The 18,045-nt window shown below is 42.3% G+C and overlaps 1 protein-coding gene across 1 annotated transcript; it reads right to left on the bottom strand.

Moving 5' to 3' along the window:
- Positions 1-4,741: 4,741 nt before the first annotated feature.
- On the bottom strand, positions 4,742-10,299 carry NR0B1 (nuclear receptor subfamily 0 group B member 1). Its single transcript, XM_004587829.2, has 2 exons — positions 9,090-10,299; positions 4,742-5,297 (listed from the first exon to the last, which is right to left on the bottom strand). Exons 1-2 carry the CDS (start codon positions 10,258-10,260, stop codon positions 5,053-5,055), a joined length of 1,416 nt encoding a protein of 471 aa, XP_004587886.2. The 5' UTR covers positions 10,261-10,299; the 3' UTR covers positions 4,742-5,052.
- Positions 10,300-18,045: the final 7,746 nt, after the last annotated feature.

Below are 18,045 nucleotides of genomic sequence, written 5' to 3'. Positions count from 1 at the left end.
CTGTGATGGTCTTTGGATGGATCAAATGTCAAACAATTTAGTTTGCAGTTGCTCTCTCCTCCCAGCAGGAGGGGAACTAAATGATAAATAGTTTCCAGGGCTGGAGCAAGACTTTAGCTAAAGCAAAGGAACTACTTTAGCCATTTCTTGAGCCTAGCTGCTGCTACAACGCCTCTCTCCTTCTCCAACCTTCCATTCCATCTGGATTCTACTGGCATCCAAGATGTGAACTCTGTGAATGATAAACGTACCACTAAGGATTTAAGTAAACATGTAAAGAAAAAAAGGAAGAGAAATTTTTTCAAATAAGATTTATTTATTTTTATTTGAAAGGCAGATTTAAAGATAGAAGGAAAGACAGAGCGGGAAATCTTACATACGCTGGTACTCCCCAGTGGCCAGAGATGAGCTGATCCGAACGAAGCCAGAAGCAAGGAGTTTTTTCCAGGCCTCCCATACAGGTGCAGAGACCCAAAAACTTGAGCCATCCTCTGCTGCCTTCTAAGGCCATAAGCAAGGACCTGGATGGGAAGTGGAGCAACCAGGACATGAACAAATGCTTATATGGGCATACTTGCTGGCATAGCAAATAGAGGATTAGCTTTCTAAGACACTACAGCATCCCTAACAAAGAAAATTTCATTTCATAGCTTTATATTTGTGGCTATTAAATCTAGCTATATGACAAAATTTGGTGTAAAATGCTGCATGCATATAACCCATTAATTAGTAGAGGGGTCGTTTCAATCAACAGTCTATAAAAAAGAATATATGCTAAACATGCTTTAAAAATCCTCACTTTATCCCACAACCGATACATGAGAATTTAAACTGTTCATATTGCTAAGCCTCTGTAATTGATGAGAGTTTTTGTTATTGTTTTTAGGAATGTTGCCAATAAGAGCCTATGGACTAAGGGAGTCAATCTCAGATGGAAATCGACTTCTAGAGTTTTCAAAAGCAGGTTTGGGGGCTGATTTAGCATGGCAGCAAATTCTCTCTTCTTGCTGTTTTGTTCTTGCTAATGTGTTCCTGTAAAATCACATTGCTGATTCTTTGGGGGTTTAAGACTTCCTGGTTTGATTTGCGTGTTTTTACTTGGATCAATTTGGACAATCTGGACTGACAGGGAAGAAAGCATTTGGGAAAGCTCTGCTTGTTGCCTAGACTTGTGGCATAGATGTCTGGCCCTGCAGTGTCTCAGCTTTGCTGCTGTTGTAGGATATGGAATTGGCTTTGTAGGATACGGAATTCACAGTTCCTGTTTCCTGGATCTGACTCCAGGCTGGAACCCAATGCTGTCTCCTAGGGGCTGTCTCAGTTTTAGCACTGAGTTGTGCTGAACTGGAAGCAGTTCTAAATACAGAACACAGGATGTGGGACTGTTGCAAATTTTATACACCTGTCTGTGGAGTTGTGAGCTATAAAATACTGTGGATTTTGGGTGGGACATCTGAATCACTTGCAAATGCCCTAGGGGAAGAGCTTATTCTCTGCTGCGACCATTTGAAATGGAGTGGCTGCTGAACGCTAGTTTGGATGCAAGAGTCTGCATTTCTGCCTTGGGATTCCAGCTGAAAACTGCACTCAGGAGCAGAGCAGGCCATTGACAGTGTGACCTCTCTGCCCACCAGGAGAGCTCTGACTCTCATACATGGCTGTTGACTTGTGTTCCGTGTTCCAGATGAGTTGCTTATGTAACAATGGATTGCTAGCCAGACTCTACTCTTCTTGCCTTTCTCCGGCTACTGCACGTCAGTTGTGCAGCTTGATCATTCCATACAGTTGTCACCAAAAAGGGATTGATCTTTTCTAGCTTATTTATTGGATAGATGATCAGTACAAAAGGCTTGCAGAAGAGGTACGCACATTCATTTTGAAAAAATACATATATATATTGAGAGAGACAGACAAGGATTTCACCCTGACAAGTTCTTGAACATGCTTTGTCTTTCTAGTAATTGCATCAAAAAAAGGTTATTTTGTGAAAATTCCTTTGTCCCTCTCACACACATTCTTGCTGGACAAAATGGGTGAAAAAAGAAATGTGTGTAGGGCAAATTTTAATGTTAGGATTACTAAATAGGACACTGACTTAAAGAAAAAATTAGTACCTGGGGAAGTTCCAGGGAAGGACAAGGCTATTAATCATTTTTGTTTTCAGGAACTACTTCTGGAAGTTTTCCGCTCTTTCTGAAATGGCAGGGATGAGTCAGTATCCAGATGGATGAACTAGCTTCGGTCACATAATGGTTTGAGGACGTTAACCTCAAGCTACCCCTGTGAAACCATACCCTAAATTGGCTTTGCACCAGGCTAGGTTAGCTGAGGCAGGAGACACAGTCACGAGAGACCACACTGGGATGTCCCTGAATTAAGCATATCCCGCTCAGTGTGCCCTGATACCGTCACCCATGAACCGTGCTTGTCTCCAGGGATCATGGTGCTACCACGGACTACATTTCTAGTGTGGATACACTGACAACCATGACACTGCCTTTGCCCTGGCAGCTGTTCAGTTCAGCTTCAACTTACTGGCCACAACTGTACAGTTGATACCTTGGACTAGGTTAAACAAAAAAATCCCTACTAAAAAAGCATGGAGGACACCACCTAACTGCCAAAGATTAACTATTATGGTAAATGGGATTTGTGGGGAAAGGCTTAAGTTCAGGATCCCTAAAGGGCATAATTAACACCACAGGTTGGTCTCATCTTGCTGTGTGGGATCCTACTGATAATTCTTATGTTAACAACACCTTTATCAACTGTTAAGTAGACTGTTAAGAAAGAGCTAACACAGCAGCTATGAGACTGCTTTCCTTAATGACAGTATGGCCTGTTTGCAAGGTTGGCCCTTGGCTGACATCTATCTAAGAACTTTAATATGCAGAAGTGTTCTCGCCCTTCCCTAACCATAAGGATTACTCACTGTGCCTGAACTATAAACTGATTGTGAAACAATGTGGCTCATGCTGAGCACCTACTTTGTTTACATGTGTTTGGAATTTGGGTGCATGCTAAATAGCAGGTGCCTCTATAAGCAGCCCTCAATAACAATCCTCAACTCTAAATCTCAAATGGCTTCTCCAGGGGAAATATTGCACACATGTTGTTGAATTTTCACTGCTGGGAAAGAGTACACCTATATGATCTTGATGGGAGGAAGAGAGAAAAAGACCTACACATGAATTCTCCAAACTCCATGGGGGTCTTTGACGTTTGTAATCTGGCTATATGGCTTTACTACCTCTAAGAAAACTTAATGCTGAACACAGCCATTTACATGACACCTTGCACATTTGACAATGAGGCAGTGATCTTGTGGTCTCTCAACACAGTCACCAGTGGAAATCTCAGCTGTTTTCACAATGTAGATGGTGCTGAGATCTTGAATTTCAGATAATATTGATCAACGTTTTGAGATGTAGCTGCTAACTCATTTCTTAATGAATGTGTTAATAATGAAGCATATATGCCATGTGTAAAATATTTTAAATATTGTACTTGGATGTAGCTGATTTTATTTGTAATCATTTTATAAACATGTTTTGATGTTTTTATCTGAAAGTAACTTTCCCAGGACATTAGCAGGGAGCAGCTGGGAGCCAACCTGCTCCCATGTGAGATGTTGTCAATGAAGTTAGAGGCTTAGTCTGATTTGCCATGGCACCAGCCCCCATTTGAAATCTTAAGAAAGTCTTGCCATGGGCCCAGAGTGAAAGCTCAGTGGCTAAATCCTTGTCTTAGAAGTGCTGAGATCCCATATAGGTGCCAATTTGTGTCCTGGATGCTCCACTTCCCATCCAGCTCCCTGCCTGTGGCCTGGGAAAGCAGTAGAGGATGGCCCTAAGTCTTGGGACCCTGCACCTGCATGGGAGTCCAGGAAGAAGCTCCTGGCTCCTGGCTTTGGATTGGCTCAGCTCTGGATAGCCATTGCAGCTACTTGGAGATTGAATCAGTAGATAGAAGATCTTTCTCTCTGTTTCTCCTACTCTCTGTAAATCTGTCTTTCCAATAAAAATAAATAAATCTTTTTTTTTTAAACAGATACAGAAAACGGTTTTGCAACATTAGTCTGGAAATATGTTTCTGAGAAGATAGCCACAGGATTCATCAGATTGCTAATGGGGTCTGAAAAGTTTAAGACTCCCTTCAAAGGGTTAGTACCTTAGTGTATGTATGCTAATTGATAATCAGTAATTTATTATTATAAGTATAGTGCCCTAAATTTCATCCCGGCAAAAAGCAGCAACAGTTCTATGGATTATATTTAAAGACAAAGCAAGAATCAACAATAGTCACTTTATGATTTCTTGTCATGTTTGTTCAAGATTGGTTACATAAGCAACATATCTAAAAGATGAGGAATAATTAAGGGTTTATAATGATGTTGAGCTTTCTGGAACTATGACTCCTCCTCATAGAATGTCAGCTCTCTCAAATCCATAATAGTGTATAGAAGAATCCCAAAAGAAAACTAAAAATCTCACATTTCACTTCCATGTGGCTCTCCACCCAAGACTGCCAAGACACTCTTCCATGCCACTGACAGGAGAGGAAATGAAGGCTGGGGCAAAGTCATTTCCCACTGATACTGCATGGCAATCCTTAAATGCCGTGTTGCTCACAAAGGTTATTTTTTGCTTATATCAGCTAAGTTTTAATAAATTTTGAAGTCCTAGACCCAAAAGAAGCTTTTCAGTCACATCAATGATTAACAATTAAGATTTATTAAAATGTAATATTACAAATTTAATTTGAGCAGGTACAATGGTGGCAGCAATTAAGCTTGTGGAAATAGCCTACTAGCGGAATACTCTGCTCTTAAAAATGGACAGAAGCATGTTAGCGGTTCACAAATATTTTCCTTCACAGCGAAACATTATAGAACAGAGGCCTTTTTAGTCATCTATAACTAAACTATTTCTTTAATTGAATACAAAAATACTATGCATGTAAAAATAATAAGAAAGTTTGCTTCTCAATATTGGATACTCTTCTATCCATACCTCTTACATGGTAAACTTTACTTGGATGGGCCAAATGCCTTCATAACTTTGCACAAAGCATCTCCAGCATCATATCATCCATGCTGACTGTGCCAATGATGGGTCTGAAGAACAGTTCAGCAATGGCATTGGCATTGATGAATCTCAGCAGGAAAAGAGCACTGTTCAGTTCTGCGAATCTGGCCTGGTGCCCTCTGTGCGTTGTCCTGATGTGTTCATTGAGTATCTGCTGAGTTCCCCACTGCAGTCCCTGGATGTACTTCACGCACTGCAGGCCTGGCAGGTCTGGAGAGGGAAAAATCACATTGTTATAAATGGCTCCTGGTTTCTACCTCTTCCCAGCTGAACAAAAGCTCAAGATTCCTGCTGAAAGGGTTTTCTAGAGCACAGGTAAAATGTCAAATTAGCTGTAAGGTTTCAGAAATAGCATTTCTAAGAACGAAACATTAGGTGATTTGTTTTATTTAATGTTCACAATGCTTGTATGCATACATTTAAAAATGCTGGCTTTGAGCCAACAAATACACGCATAATTTGACAGACTTGTGTACTTTCATGAATCATTGTGACAGTTCAGTTTTTGTGCAAATATAAAATCTCAGGAGATGGGCACCACTTTATGCCCATGGGAGTTTTGTTTAACACATTTTCCTATATGACAAGTATTTTACTGTTCTTCAAATTTCCCACTATGAAACAAATTATTCAGCCAATGGCAGTAGACTCCACAGCCACAAACTGTGACTCCTGGATTTCATTTTATTATTTGCCTGCAGACCAATATTAATCTAGAGCTCCATAATAATTTAAAAGCTAACTCTCACTATTTAGTTCACTATATCATGGTTTCTGTATGACGAGGATGTTAAAAAGAGGATATGCTTCCAAACAGAGTGCCAAAAGGCTTTTTTTTTAAATGCAGTAAGAATTTATCTGGACAATAAGATGCCGGACTTTCTACATGGTACATGCTTGCAATGAAGGAATCAGGACTGGATATGAACTGTACTACTGCAACAATGTGGAGGAATTCAATATGGTGGGGGAGGGCTTTTTGGAGGGGTTGGGGGAATCTCAGAGCCTATGAAACTGTGTCATAAAATGAAATTTAAAAAATGCATTAAGAGATTTTAGAAATCATTTCCTTCCAGTCTCTACAGGGTTAAATGTAAACAAAAAGATCTTGGATTGCAACAAAGCTTAAACCTAACTCTTCTAAAAGATAATGCATGGGCTTTCTTTCAGTTAAGTGCAATACCTAAGAAAAAGTGAATGACACTACAATCCTGGAAAGATTAGGGACACAAGAGGTTGCCAAAGAAAGCGTTAAGAGGAGGCTGTTGGGCTTGGCAGCGTGGCCTAGTGGCTAAGGTCCTCGCCTTGATCCCATATGGCTGCTGGTTCTAATCCCGGCAGCTCCACTTCCTCTCTATCTCTCCTCCTCTCAGTATATCTGACTTTGTAATAAAAATAAAATAAATCTTTAAAAAAAAAAGGGGGAGGCTGTTTCTCAGAGTCCTTTGAGCCTTCATGACAGTAATGTTGTCCCAAAATTTTAAAATTTGTATTCAAGTAAGTAGCAGCTTACCACTCAGAGTAAATGATGCCAATGATGCCTGCTGTCATTTCCCTCTGCTTCTTCTACAAAGTTCACCAGAATAATATTTTAAAACAATCACGCTAATCATCACAGAGTAGCAGAAAAAAATCAGTGTTCTTTAAAAACAATGGACAGACATGAGACACTCCTCTAATAGGAAAATACATGATCAATAAAATAAGAACAAAATAAAGCAGCGCTTCTAACCTATATCCTAATTCTGATTATTCTACTATCTGCAGCTCAACATCCAGGCTTGGGACTCAATCTTACCGTGTTTGAATTCCAGTGATGAAAGAGACTCCCAGGAAATCCCGCCAGGAACCTGAAGGTTCCCCAGATCTAGATCTGTGGCTGGTAAAAACTTCATCTTGCCAACTCCAGATTACTTTTCTCTGCTGTCACACCACACCCACTCATGCTCACCCTTCCCCCCAAATCATATACTTTTCTACAGAAAGACTTACATTTAAAGCAGAGAAAGAGTAATGGCGGGTGGGCTCCACAGTTTCATAGTTCTCCTTATCTTTATGTTTAAATCCAGAGTGTGGGGATACAATTAAAATGTTTATTCTGCTTCAGACATTTTTAATTTCATGCACTTTTTTTTTCATAAAATGTATTTTCCATAAAGTTTATGAAGATGCCTTATAGGTGTGTGGGGGGGAGGTGGAAAGGGTTAAATATGTGGGTTTGCTAAAAGTACATATGAATTTTAAAAAGTAAAGATAAGGAAATACAAAAGGATAAACCACAAAGAAAGATTACCTTCCCTTCAAATGTAGATGCATTTTATTTGCATTTCAAACACACTTAGATAAACTGGTTAAAATGGTTAAAATACTTACTGAGAGAGGATTGGAAAAGCAAAACAAGAAAAAAAAGGGGGGGATAAAAAGGGAGTGAAGTAGGCAAGGAATTGGGGTGGAGGGAAGAAGGTGAGACCAAGCCCAATATAGAAACTATTGAGATGCACATTTCTGAAAGCTGAGCCTGGGTCTTGCCTTTGTATTCCAATGAACAAGGCACATTATAGATGATTAATAACAATGGCTGAAGCAGTAAGGAAGTTGTTCTCCAAACAATCTTAAGTATCATCTAGGACACTATTATAAATATGTATTTGCAGGGCCAGAGCTACTGAGTGAGAATCTCTAGGGGAGGAGTCTGGAGGACTTGTAGCCCCACCCCCAGCACACAGGAGTACTGTCTTTTGCACAGACAAGCTTGGAAACAATGGCATAAACTAAAAAGTGATCCAAAAAAGTTCTGAGCTGAGCTGAGCTCTCCAGTTCATGAAACATGGGGTATGAATGAATTACTGTTTCATCAGATACTACTCTTACACTCTTTCAAAAAGTGCTACACAGGGGCCAGGGACATAAAGACTCCTGGTGTCAGGGGAAAAGAGTGTAGAAGGAGCATTATAGAAATGTTCCCAACTCTAGCTGCCTAGAAACTTCCCTTTCCACTTGTGACCCTTTTGAAAGGAAACTGGCTGAAGATGATCCTAGTAGCAAGGCATCTCTGACACAAAATACTGCACTGTCCAAAAAGTTGTTCTCATGGGATTCTGTTGCCCTGTGAGTGTCCAGCATCCAACTGACAGCCTGAGAATTCTGCTGTGGCTGACATTTTACTGGTCCCAGAACACAGGGCACCCACTTGCCACAGAACCCCGAGCCATTTATTTTTTACTAAGGTCCCCAAGGACTCTGCAGTCTATTGGATAAAATGGGGGCAGCAGAAGGAGGTAGATGGGATTGCATTGATTAGGGGACCTATAAAGTCCCCTTAGTGACCCTGATGTTGGGTCCTATTATTGCTTTTTTTTCCTTGCCCTTTTCCAACCAGATATTCACAGAGATTTGGCAGGATGTGAAGGTCCAGGTGCCTAGCATGGTACAAATGAACATTCTGAGGATGATTGGTGAAACTTGAAATACAGTGTCCCAACAGCGTTCCCCAGGGATGATCTCTCCACAGAGTCCTTCAGAAACGTTTTCCATCTTGCCAGATCTAATCAGTTTTCTCCAACAAAATGGTTAAAGTAAATTTCAGAATGGGCTTTCAGACGGAGAAACATGTTATAGAATTTGCGGGTAGCCAAAACTTTTTTTTTTAAAGGAGCTATGCTACTGGATTTTAAAAAAAAGTTAAAGAAATGGTCATGTTCCAGAAAGGCACAAAAACTTTTTTATAATAATAAAAACACACAGAGAATGAAGCCCAAGCACCAATAAGCACTCCTGCTGTCTGCGGAGTCTCTGGCGGCGGGTCAGCCCTGAGAATTTCCTCCCAGCCCTCCTCTGTGCCCAGATTAACCACTTCCCCCCCACACCCCCCACACCCCCTACACCCTGCCACCACCACCACGCGGAGCACTAAAGAGTCTAGTCTACGCTACGCCACAGCGAAGACACTGCTCAGTTTTTTCTGAGCCAAGAGAAGCTGGCATCCAAATCCAGCGCCCTTACCCGGGTTAAAGAGCACGGTCCCCTTGAGGTAGGCATACTCTTTGGTACTGATTTCCAGACTCCAGCACTTGGCAAGGAAGCCCTTGATGGCTTGGACCGCTGCAGCTGAGGGCATCTGCCCGGCCTCTGGCGGCGGTGGCACCTGGGACTGCAATGTGGCCAGGGGCGGTGGCTCATCGCCCGAGATCTCCTGCCGCCTGCTGGTGAGGATCCTCTGCAGCATGCTGGGCCCCGAGGACTCCACCGTCTCAAAGTGCAAGCCATCCTGGGCCAGCTCCAGCATGAGCAGGGGCGCCCAGCAGCTGCGCACCAGCACCAGCTGCTGGTCCAGTGGCAGCACCTGGAAGCAGGGCAAGTACTTGACGAAGCGCAAGGTCTTCAACAAGCCCGCCGAAGCTGCCTCGCACACCACCTGTGGATCCTTGAGGGCCACTGGTCGCAGCGCATCACACGAGGTGTCCCACCAGGGGGCCCTCGGCTGCACTTCTGGAGCTGTGAGCATTTGATTTGCGCTCCTGGCCATGCTATAGAGGATGCTGCTTCGCTGTGAGTGATCTTCCCCGCAAAAGCAGCAGCCACACAAGAGCGACAGGGCTCGGCCACTGTGTAGCCCCTCTTGGGCCCCCAGCCTCGGTGCACAGTAGGAGCGCTCCCACCACCCGCCCCTCAGCTGCGCCTCGGGCGCCTCTGGAGCCACGTGCGATTGCTTTGCGCTAGTGAGCAAGCTGTACAAGATGCTTCCCTGCCGCGGGTGGTCTTCACCACAATAGCAACAGCGATAGAGAAGCGACGTGGCCTGTCCGCCCGACGGCCCCTCTCCGCCCACTCGGGGCTCAGCGCCGCATGAGCAGCCCCAGCACGGAGCCCGGAGCCGCGCCTCTGGCGCCTTCGGAGCCGCGTGCGCCTCTTTGGCGCTTGTAAGCATGTTGTAGAGGATACTGCCCTGCCGCGGGTGGTCTTCACCGCAGAAGCAGCAGCGGTACAGGAGTGCCAGGGCTCGCCCTCCGGGCAGCCGCTCTCCGCCCACACGGGGCTCAGCGCCGCACGAGCAGCCCCAGCACGGAGCCGCGAGACGCGCCTCGGGCGCCTTCGGATCCGCGTGCATTTGCTTTGCGCTCATAAGCATGTTGTAAAGGATGCTGCCCTGCCACGGGTGGTCCTCGCCCTCCATGGCCGGTGGTGTCCGCAGCCCGCTCTGCCCAGTGGCCGCCTCCTGGGACCTATTTATATTGAGCGCACACGCAGGCGCGTCAGCTGCATCCTCCTGGGCAAGGGCGCTGAGGGGGGCGCGGCACTGAGCTCTGGTGCGTTCGCCCGTGACCTGGGCGGTTCAAAGGGGGCAGATTAGATACTTCTTGCAAGCTGGAAATAGGAGAGAAACATCGGCAAGCAAACTTGGAGACACTTGGCTCTTACTACCCCTTCCCCTCCCTCTGGAAGACAGGAGCAGAACGCCTGGAGCACGGAGTTTGAGACGCTGTTCTTAATACTTTCCACTGAACCGTGACGTCTGATTTGTTCTCTTTATTAGCAGGTCAGGGATGCCTAAAATGCAAACATATGTTTCTGTGGTATCTCTGTAAACTTTCATTAACGGTCACATTTTGTGTGTCTTATTTTGTGTATGGGTAAGCAGGTCTCATTTTCTGACACCTTAAAAATTACAGATTGGCAGTATCAGCATCTTATGAGAACGGGGTGAAAAGACCCAATCTCAAGCCCATTAACAGTGAATCTCCTTTTCAGTGAAGTTCCCAGGGGATTCACATGTGTCTTAATGTTTAAAAAGTACTCCTCTAAGTATGGTATTCTGAGCGTTCAGTTTAGTTCAACCAAGCTTTGTAAGTGCTTACTCTCCTTGACGCTGTATCAGAGTTGGAGGCAGTGATCAGGTTGTGAAAGTGGGAATGAAAAAGCAAACCACCACCACCAGCAACAACAAAAAACATCAGAGATTCAAAGATAGTCACAATAAGCACTTACCATCCTTGCAGAGGCATACTGGTAAATGTGCAATGAACGTTTCCCACCCTTATTACACCAAAGGCGAGAAGTACAAGCATCAGGAAGATTGGATGTTGGGGACTTCACATGGCACACAGCCTGCTTCCTCGGGTTGCACGCAGCCACTAAAATCATTGGATCTTCCCATAGTAACACCTGTCCTTTAATGTAACTTAGTTTATTGTTCTCCACCCTACCTCCATCTGGCAGCCAGCCCTGTCTAACTTCAGAAATCACAACATTTCCATCCCCAATGTCTTCATCTCAAAAATGACAGGTTTTGCGTTGGTGATTTGTTGGTCCAGGACTGAAGATAAAGCCGGACAAGGGATTAGTATATTATAGCTGACAAACTAGTCCCTTTCTTGTTTCTTCTTTCTCTCTCTTCCTCTATCCTCCCTGCCTCTCAGGCTGGAATTCAGAGTGTAAGAGAAAAGCATGAGAGATCCGCATTTTTTTGTTGTTGTTTTGTTTTGAAATCTAGATTTTATTCTGCCTGCGAGAAGCTTTTTAACAGAGTAGTTAAAATCTCTGGCACTAGCACCAGATTGCAATTTTAATCCTGGCCATGCCACTTTACAGCTCTGTGACCTTTGGCGATGTATTCGCTTCCTATTGCTGATGTAGAAAATTACCACGAATTTAGTGGCTTAAGGAAACACAAACAAGACAAGCTTACTGTTACGGTTCTGGAGGCCAGAAATTATTTTCACTGGACTAAAAGTGATGCTCCTTCTGGAAACTCTAGAATATAATCTTCCTTGCCTTTTCTGGCTTCTAGAAACTGCTTGCATTCCTTGGCTCTTAGCCACAACCCAGTAACTTTTGCTTCTGTCTCCTTCAATCCTTAAGACTCTTTGTGATTATATTGGGCCTCCCAAGATAATTTAAGAAATAATCTCCATCTTTAAAGCCTTGAGTTGATCATATCTACAAAGTTCCTTTTACTTTGTGAGATTAACACATTCACAAGTTCTGAGAATTTAATCATGGGCATCTTGGGGGGTGAATTATTTATATTATAGAAAGTTATTTAAGGGCCCCAGGGCGGTAGCCTAGCGGCTAAAGTCCTCGCCTTGAATGCGCTGGGATCCCATATGGGCACTGGTACTAATCCCAGCAGCCCCACTTTCCATCTAGTTCCCTGCTTTTGGCCTGGGAAAGCAGTCAATGACGGCCCAAAGTCTTGGGACCCTGCACCCGCGTGGGAGACCCAAAAGAGGCTCTGGGCTCCTGGCTTTAGATCGGCACAGCACCGGCCGTTGCGGCCGCTTGGGGAGTGAATCAGTGGATGGAAGATCTTCTCTCTGTCTCTCCTCCTCTCTGTATATCTGACTTTCCAATAAAAATAAATAAATTTTTATAAAAAGAAAGAAATTTACTTAAGCCATCTGGCTTCAGTTTCTTCAAATGTGAAACATGACCAATATTGTCTGTGTGGTAATCCTCTTACACAAGTTAATACATTTGAAATGCTTAGCTCAGTGTTCAGTATACAGTGTTGGCTGGATCAACCAACATTTTTCCTTCTTTTTAGGACATTGTAGGGATAACTTGAGTGTGAGAAAGTTATAGTGCACCAGCTGCAACATAATTAATTCTGTCTGCTATGGGAGCTCACCCTCACCCTCCAGCCATATGCTCCCTGCCCTTTTCTATGTGTTCATGTTTCTTGTCACAGACTCAGAATGACTGATGGGCCACCTTGTCCACAATAAGAACATGCAGTGGCACCATTACCTCGCCATCAAGTTGATTATTTGCCATTTCTTTTATTCCAGCTACTGTTTTGTGTGCTGTTATTGCTGCTTCCGCAATATTGCTGCTTTAATGAACCCATGTACCAGCCTAACTTAGCTCTCACCTTAGGTTGCTAAATACTAGTTGCGATTTTGATTTCCTACCAAAACCTGAAGTGATTCGTTTCTTTAGTTAGTTGATTGTTGATTGCCCCACCACCCCACAGACACTTGTATAAAAGAACCTTGAGGGCAAGAAAGCCCTCATTCTGTATCTCAGTAACAAGAGCTAATACATACTCAATCGGAAAAACATGTATTTGTTGGCAACTGTATCTTTGCAGAAACCATGGAGCTACAGCTTCTATGCTCAATGTAGAGGCCAAGTGTTCCCACGGAGTCATTGCTACACTAGGCTGGAAGGGAGGAGAGGTCAGCCAACTTCATTAGACACAGAATTTTTTCTCAGGCCTGTTTTGATACTCAAAGTGTGATAGGCACTGTGATAGAGTAACAATAGAACTGGACTTACAGTCAAAAGATCTGGCCTTGAATTGGGTCTTTTACATTCTAAAGGTATAACATCGAACAAGTCATTTAACTTTAGGTTTCTCATGTGTGATGTGAACACAAAATTCTAAAAACTTACATTAATGAGTACACTTTGTTCAAAGTCCTGAAAGAGCTACTATGTTTATCTGCTCAATATGGCAATTTAGAGAAATGTTTTCTGGACCCTTCTCTACATTGAAACTCAATTACTTTCTAATGATTTAATGTTGAGCAAGGCATTTAACATCTCATCAGCCATTATTATACCTATAAAATCAGCAGGTGATGTAAACTAGTTGTAATATCCACACCTTAGCCCTATAGGACTTTTGTAATACTCTTTCATCTAAACAGCTATAGTTATAAAAATTATGGACATTTAAGTTCACTTTGTGTTGCTTTAGTTATTTATACCCTACCACCTTACACATATTTGATGCTTTTAGTTTTAAATCTCAGGCATTGTCTGAAATTGAAATAAGTGCAAGGAGATCTCACAGCTTCCTGAAAAAAAAAAAAAAAAAGGAGGAGGAACGACAAGTTTATTTTGCTGCAAAAATTTCTGAAACCATGCATTATTCTTTTTTTTTTTTTTTTTGGAATACTTATTTCCAATGCACTTTTTGAAAATCCCCTGTATGGTGCCAAGAATTATGAATTTGTAATATAGTGCTTATAGTTCCTGTTCTTTCCCAAGGACAGAGCCTACTGAGTTTGTGTTTTTCCTGAAGTTGTGATCTGATCTTCTATTTGAAACACTGAAGGAGTTTTTGGACTCATTGGATTGACTGTTCTTAAGGAGAGATTGCCTACATTTTCTTCATAAGTATTCATCCTTGGAAATGTCAAGAAAAACTAACTTCATCTTTTTTTTTTTTTTTTAATCAAACCATTAACCAGTTTCTTTTGCAGGACTAGAAGCGTCCCTCCATCTCCCATTCTTCCCACCAGGCTGCAACGACTGCTAAGAGAAAACAGCTCCTAGAAGCCATAGAGAACAATGCCCCTCTTCCTTTATATATAACAAAAGGGAGGAATGTAAGGAGTTATTCCAATAGCCTTCCCTGGACCCAGCGCCATTCCTTCTTCCTCATAGCTCACGAAATTCCCGCCGGCCTAGCTATCCACCAATTGGATGTAACCTGGCATTCCACCTGAGAATCCCACCCCATCTTCCAGCCCCTTCCCCAACTCCGCCCACTCGCCAATCATCCCTAGGCATTCACCTGCAGGCACCAATCCCCTGGGGGCCTGGCCTCAATCCCTCCCAATCCCCACCCCCTACACCTGGCAGACAAAAAGGCCCCCCAGGTGCGGCTCGCTCTCTGGTCTCTCCTCCTCTCTCTTCTCTCTCTCTCTTCTCTCTTGCCCTTCTTTCCTGATCTTCACCACCCCTACCTTGTTCCTGCTCCGTTGGAATAAACCTCCTAAGATACAACAAAACAAAACAAAACAAAACAAAACAAAACAAAACAAAACAAAACAAAACAAAACTTCATCTTTATACTTTTCATTTTTTCCCCCCTGAATAGCTCCTTAGAAACCCTGTCATCCAAATACACCAGTAAAGAGATTTGCACCAAGCAATGCCAAACTGCTAATTACTAAAGCATTAATGAAGATGTACCTTCTAAGGCAGGCACATGCTTTTTCATGTGGTTTGTCCCATGTACTCAGACCACTGTGACAGCTAGACCAAAAGACACATCAACTGCATCTGTCATGTGTTGAGTTTGTCCACACCGCAATTTGGATATTTACACTGACTCATTGTGCAGTGACCTTGTCCACTTGGACACCTGCTCTGTAGAATCCATTATCTGTTCCAACTGAGGGTGGGAGGGAAGCTGCTCTGCCTGCCTGAATGCAACCTTCAACTTCAAAGTAATGTAGTTTTCACTAAAGCATGCAGGAGTGAAGCACAGGTGGAGATAAAGCTGGGTAAAATTATATAACTGACCTTTGACAGCCAGATACTCTTGACCTGGGAAGGCATGATGATCTGAAACATGATACGAATTTTTAATATGGGTTTAAAAGAGCTGGAAAGCCTTAAAATTCGGTTCCTTCAACAAATAGGCTACAGGGAGTATCAGTAGTGTTTTCCTTACTTTTCATGTTAAATATCAGATAAGCAATGTTTTAGATGAACAGTAGCAGATGAATCTCAAGGCATAAACTTCCCCTTTTTCCTTTTCACGACCCACAATCTTTAAAACTTTATTTATGAAAGAATCAATACGCTTTAGCTGCTGATTCATGAAACCCCTATAGCAGATCAAATAATCATTATTTATTTCCTTCAGATGAACAGCAAAGAAGATAATCAGTTGCCCTAGGGGCCACATAATTGCTTAGCTAGAGTTATGGCTCTTGTGTTTGCTGTAACCATAAAATATCCTAAAGTAAACTTTCCAAATCAAACAACCATACTTTTCAAGGAAAAACTGATCAACAGATCAATTCACTTCATCAAATTTACCAATTTTGAAACCATTGCAGTGCCAGATGTTGATCACATTATCTAATTAATAAATTCAGCTGACAGGTGGAAAATTTTTTGGCCCATTAAGTTGACCGAACAGTTTGAAAAGCATTACTTTATTTTTCCACATAGCTTGCCCCCTAATGAGAATGGGAAATTTACTAATAGACTTCAAACATATTGTAACCGGTGGCTATTTTATTATCTCCCTACAAGGAAACTGTTTCCTTTCCCTTCTAACATTTTCTTAGCAATTTTCTCTATACAATTGTATTTCTGCAGTACTGCTATAGTTTGGCTATGATTTAAGAACATCCGCAAAAGGTTCATGATCCTCTGTACTGTGATTCTGAGACATGCTAGAACCTTTAAGAAGTGGGGTCTAGTAGGAAGTTTGTGATCATTGGGACACTGCTCTCATAAGGGAGTAATGTAGTTCTCATGGGACTCGAGGAAGGCCCTGTGAGAGTGGGTTGTGAGAAAGAGTGAGCCACATCCTGCAATCTCTTTGACTTACCATATCTCAGTATGAATTCTCTCTCTCCCTGACACATGCTCCTACTATAATTCCATGTGCCATGCTGTGATGTAGCCAGAAGGCCCTCACAGATCCAAACAGATGTTGTCACTGTGAGCTAAATAAATCTCTTTTCTTTTCAAACCAGTGCCAAGTATTTTGTTTCAGTAATAGAAAATTAACCAAAACAAATGCCTTGTGTATTGCTTGGCATGTTAAAGACACTAGACAAATATGTGCTAAGTGAAGCAATGAGTGAAGCATCTCTTCCAAATCTAGCTATATTCTGATTGCATTAGGCTATCCTGCCTTCACATCATATACCTGATTGTGTGGCTTTAAATGATTTTGTTACCACTAGTGGAATGACCTCAGGCTCTTTTTTGCAAAATAATAGCTACCTTTCTTAAATACTCTTATTTTTAGTTTGACAGTTTCTAACTTGAGAGTAAATATTATTTATATTTTTGCAAAGCAGTAAGTACATTAAATTATGTGATCTCTCTCTCCATATATATATATATATATATATATATATACATATATATATATTTCACAAGTGTGAATTATAAGACCTAGACAGCAATCTGTGTAAGGCCACAGCATAAAGCCTTTGGAAGTGATCATTTGTCAACTAAATCATATTTGTGCATTTCAAATTCTCTGTATACATACAGGAAAATAACATTTGGAATAGAGGATCTCTATAGTGGATAAATAATTTAAACTTAGAGTTCAATGAATTTAACATTTGTAGTGATATAAACTTAATTGCTTTCTTTGAATCTACAGTGACAATCACAGGAAACAAAAAAAGTGTTGTGAACAGATGTAGGTGAAGTTCTCTGATGCAAAACAAAATGTGGGTGGTGAAGAAAATCATACATTTTATTTCCAATGTATTCTGCAAAGATGATGTGCCTGGGTTTTTAACCAGGAGTTGCCTTAGCTTACATCCTCTCAGGCAGGGCATGAAATGAGGACTATATGAACTCGCTTGAGAGATGACCCCAGGAAAGAGTGGTAAAGATGCAGGAGCAGTGAAACCGGAAAGCAGGAAAAGCTGATATTAAGGTACATGGCTACACACCCCTGCGGAATTTGTTCATCTTTGAAAACCATATTGCTACTATGTCCCTAGATGTTAGGTTTTTACATAAGGAAGATTTGAGTGGAAGAAATAGGATAAGAACCTGGGCCCGGCGCAGTAGCCTGGTGGCTAGAGTCCTTACCTTGCCCGTGCCGGGTTCCCATATGGGCCCTGGTTCTAAACACGGCAGACTTGCTTTCCATCCAGCTCCATCCTTGTGGCTTGGCATGGCAGTCGAGGACGGCTCAAAGCCTTGGGAACCTATACCCGCGTGGGAGACTCAGAAGAGGCTCTGGGCTCCTGGCTTTGGAACTGCACAACTCCAGCCTTTGCGGTTACTTGAGGAGTAAGATTGGTCAGAAGAGCTTCCTCTCTGTCTCTCCTCCTCTCTGAATGTCTGACCTTCCAATGAAAATAAATAAATCTTAAAAAAAAATAAATAAATTGGATAAGAACCTTTACCCATAATTGGCTGAATTGCCCTGATTAAGCCTTTATCCAATAGTTTTACAAGCCTCTTTTGTAGACAGTGGAAACAAAACATTGTTTGCTGGTATAACAATAAAATT

This window comes from Ochotona princeps, chromosome X, assembly GCF_030435755.1.
Source record: "Ochotona princeps isolate mOchPri1 chromosome X, mOchPri1.hap1, whole genome shotgun sequence".
Lineage (NCBI taxonomy): Eukaryota > Metazoa > Chordata > Mammalia > Lagomorpha > Ochotonidae > Ochotona > Ochotona princeps.
Note: the sequence above shows the minus strand (reverse complement) of the source record. Positions and strands in the feature narration are given on the sequence as shown.

Coding starts and splice junctions, on each gene's coding strand:
- NR0B1 (XM_004587829.2), bottom strand. CDS start 10,260: ATGGAGGGCGAGGACCACCCGTGGCAGGGCAGCATCCTTTACAACATG. Junction 5,298..9,089: donor GACCGTGCTCTTTAACCCGG/GTAAGGGCGCTG, acceptor TTCCCTCTCCAG/ACCTGCCAGGCCTGCAGTGC.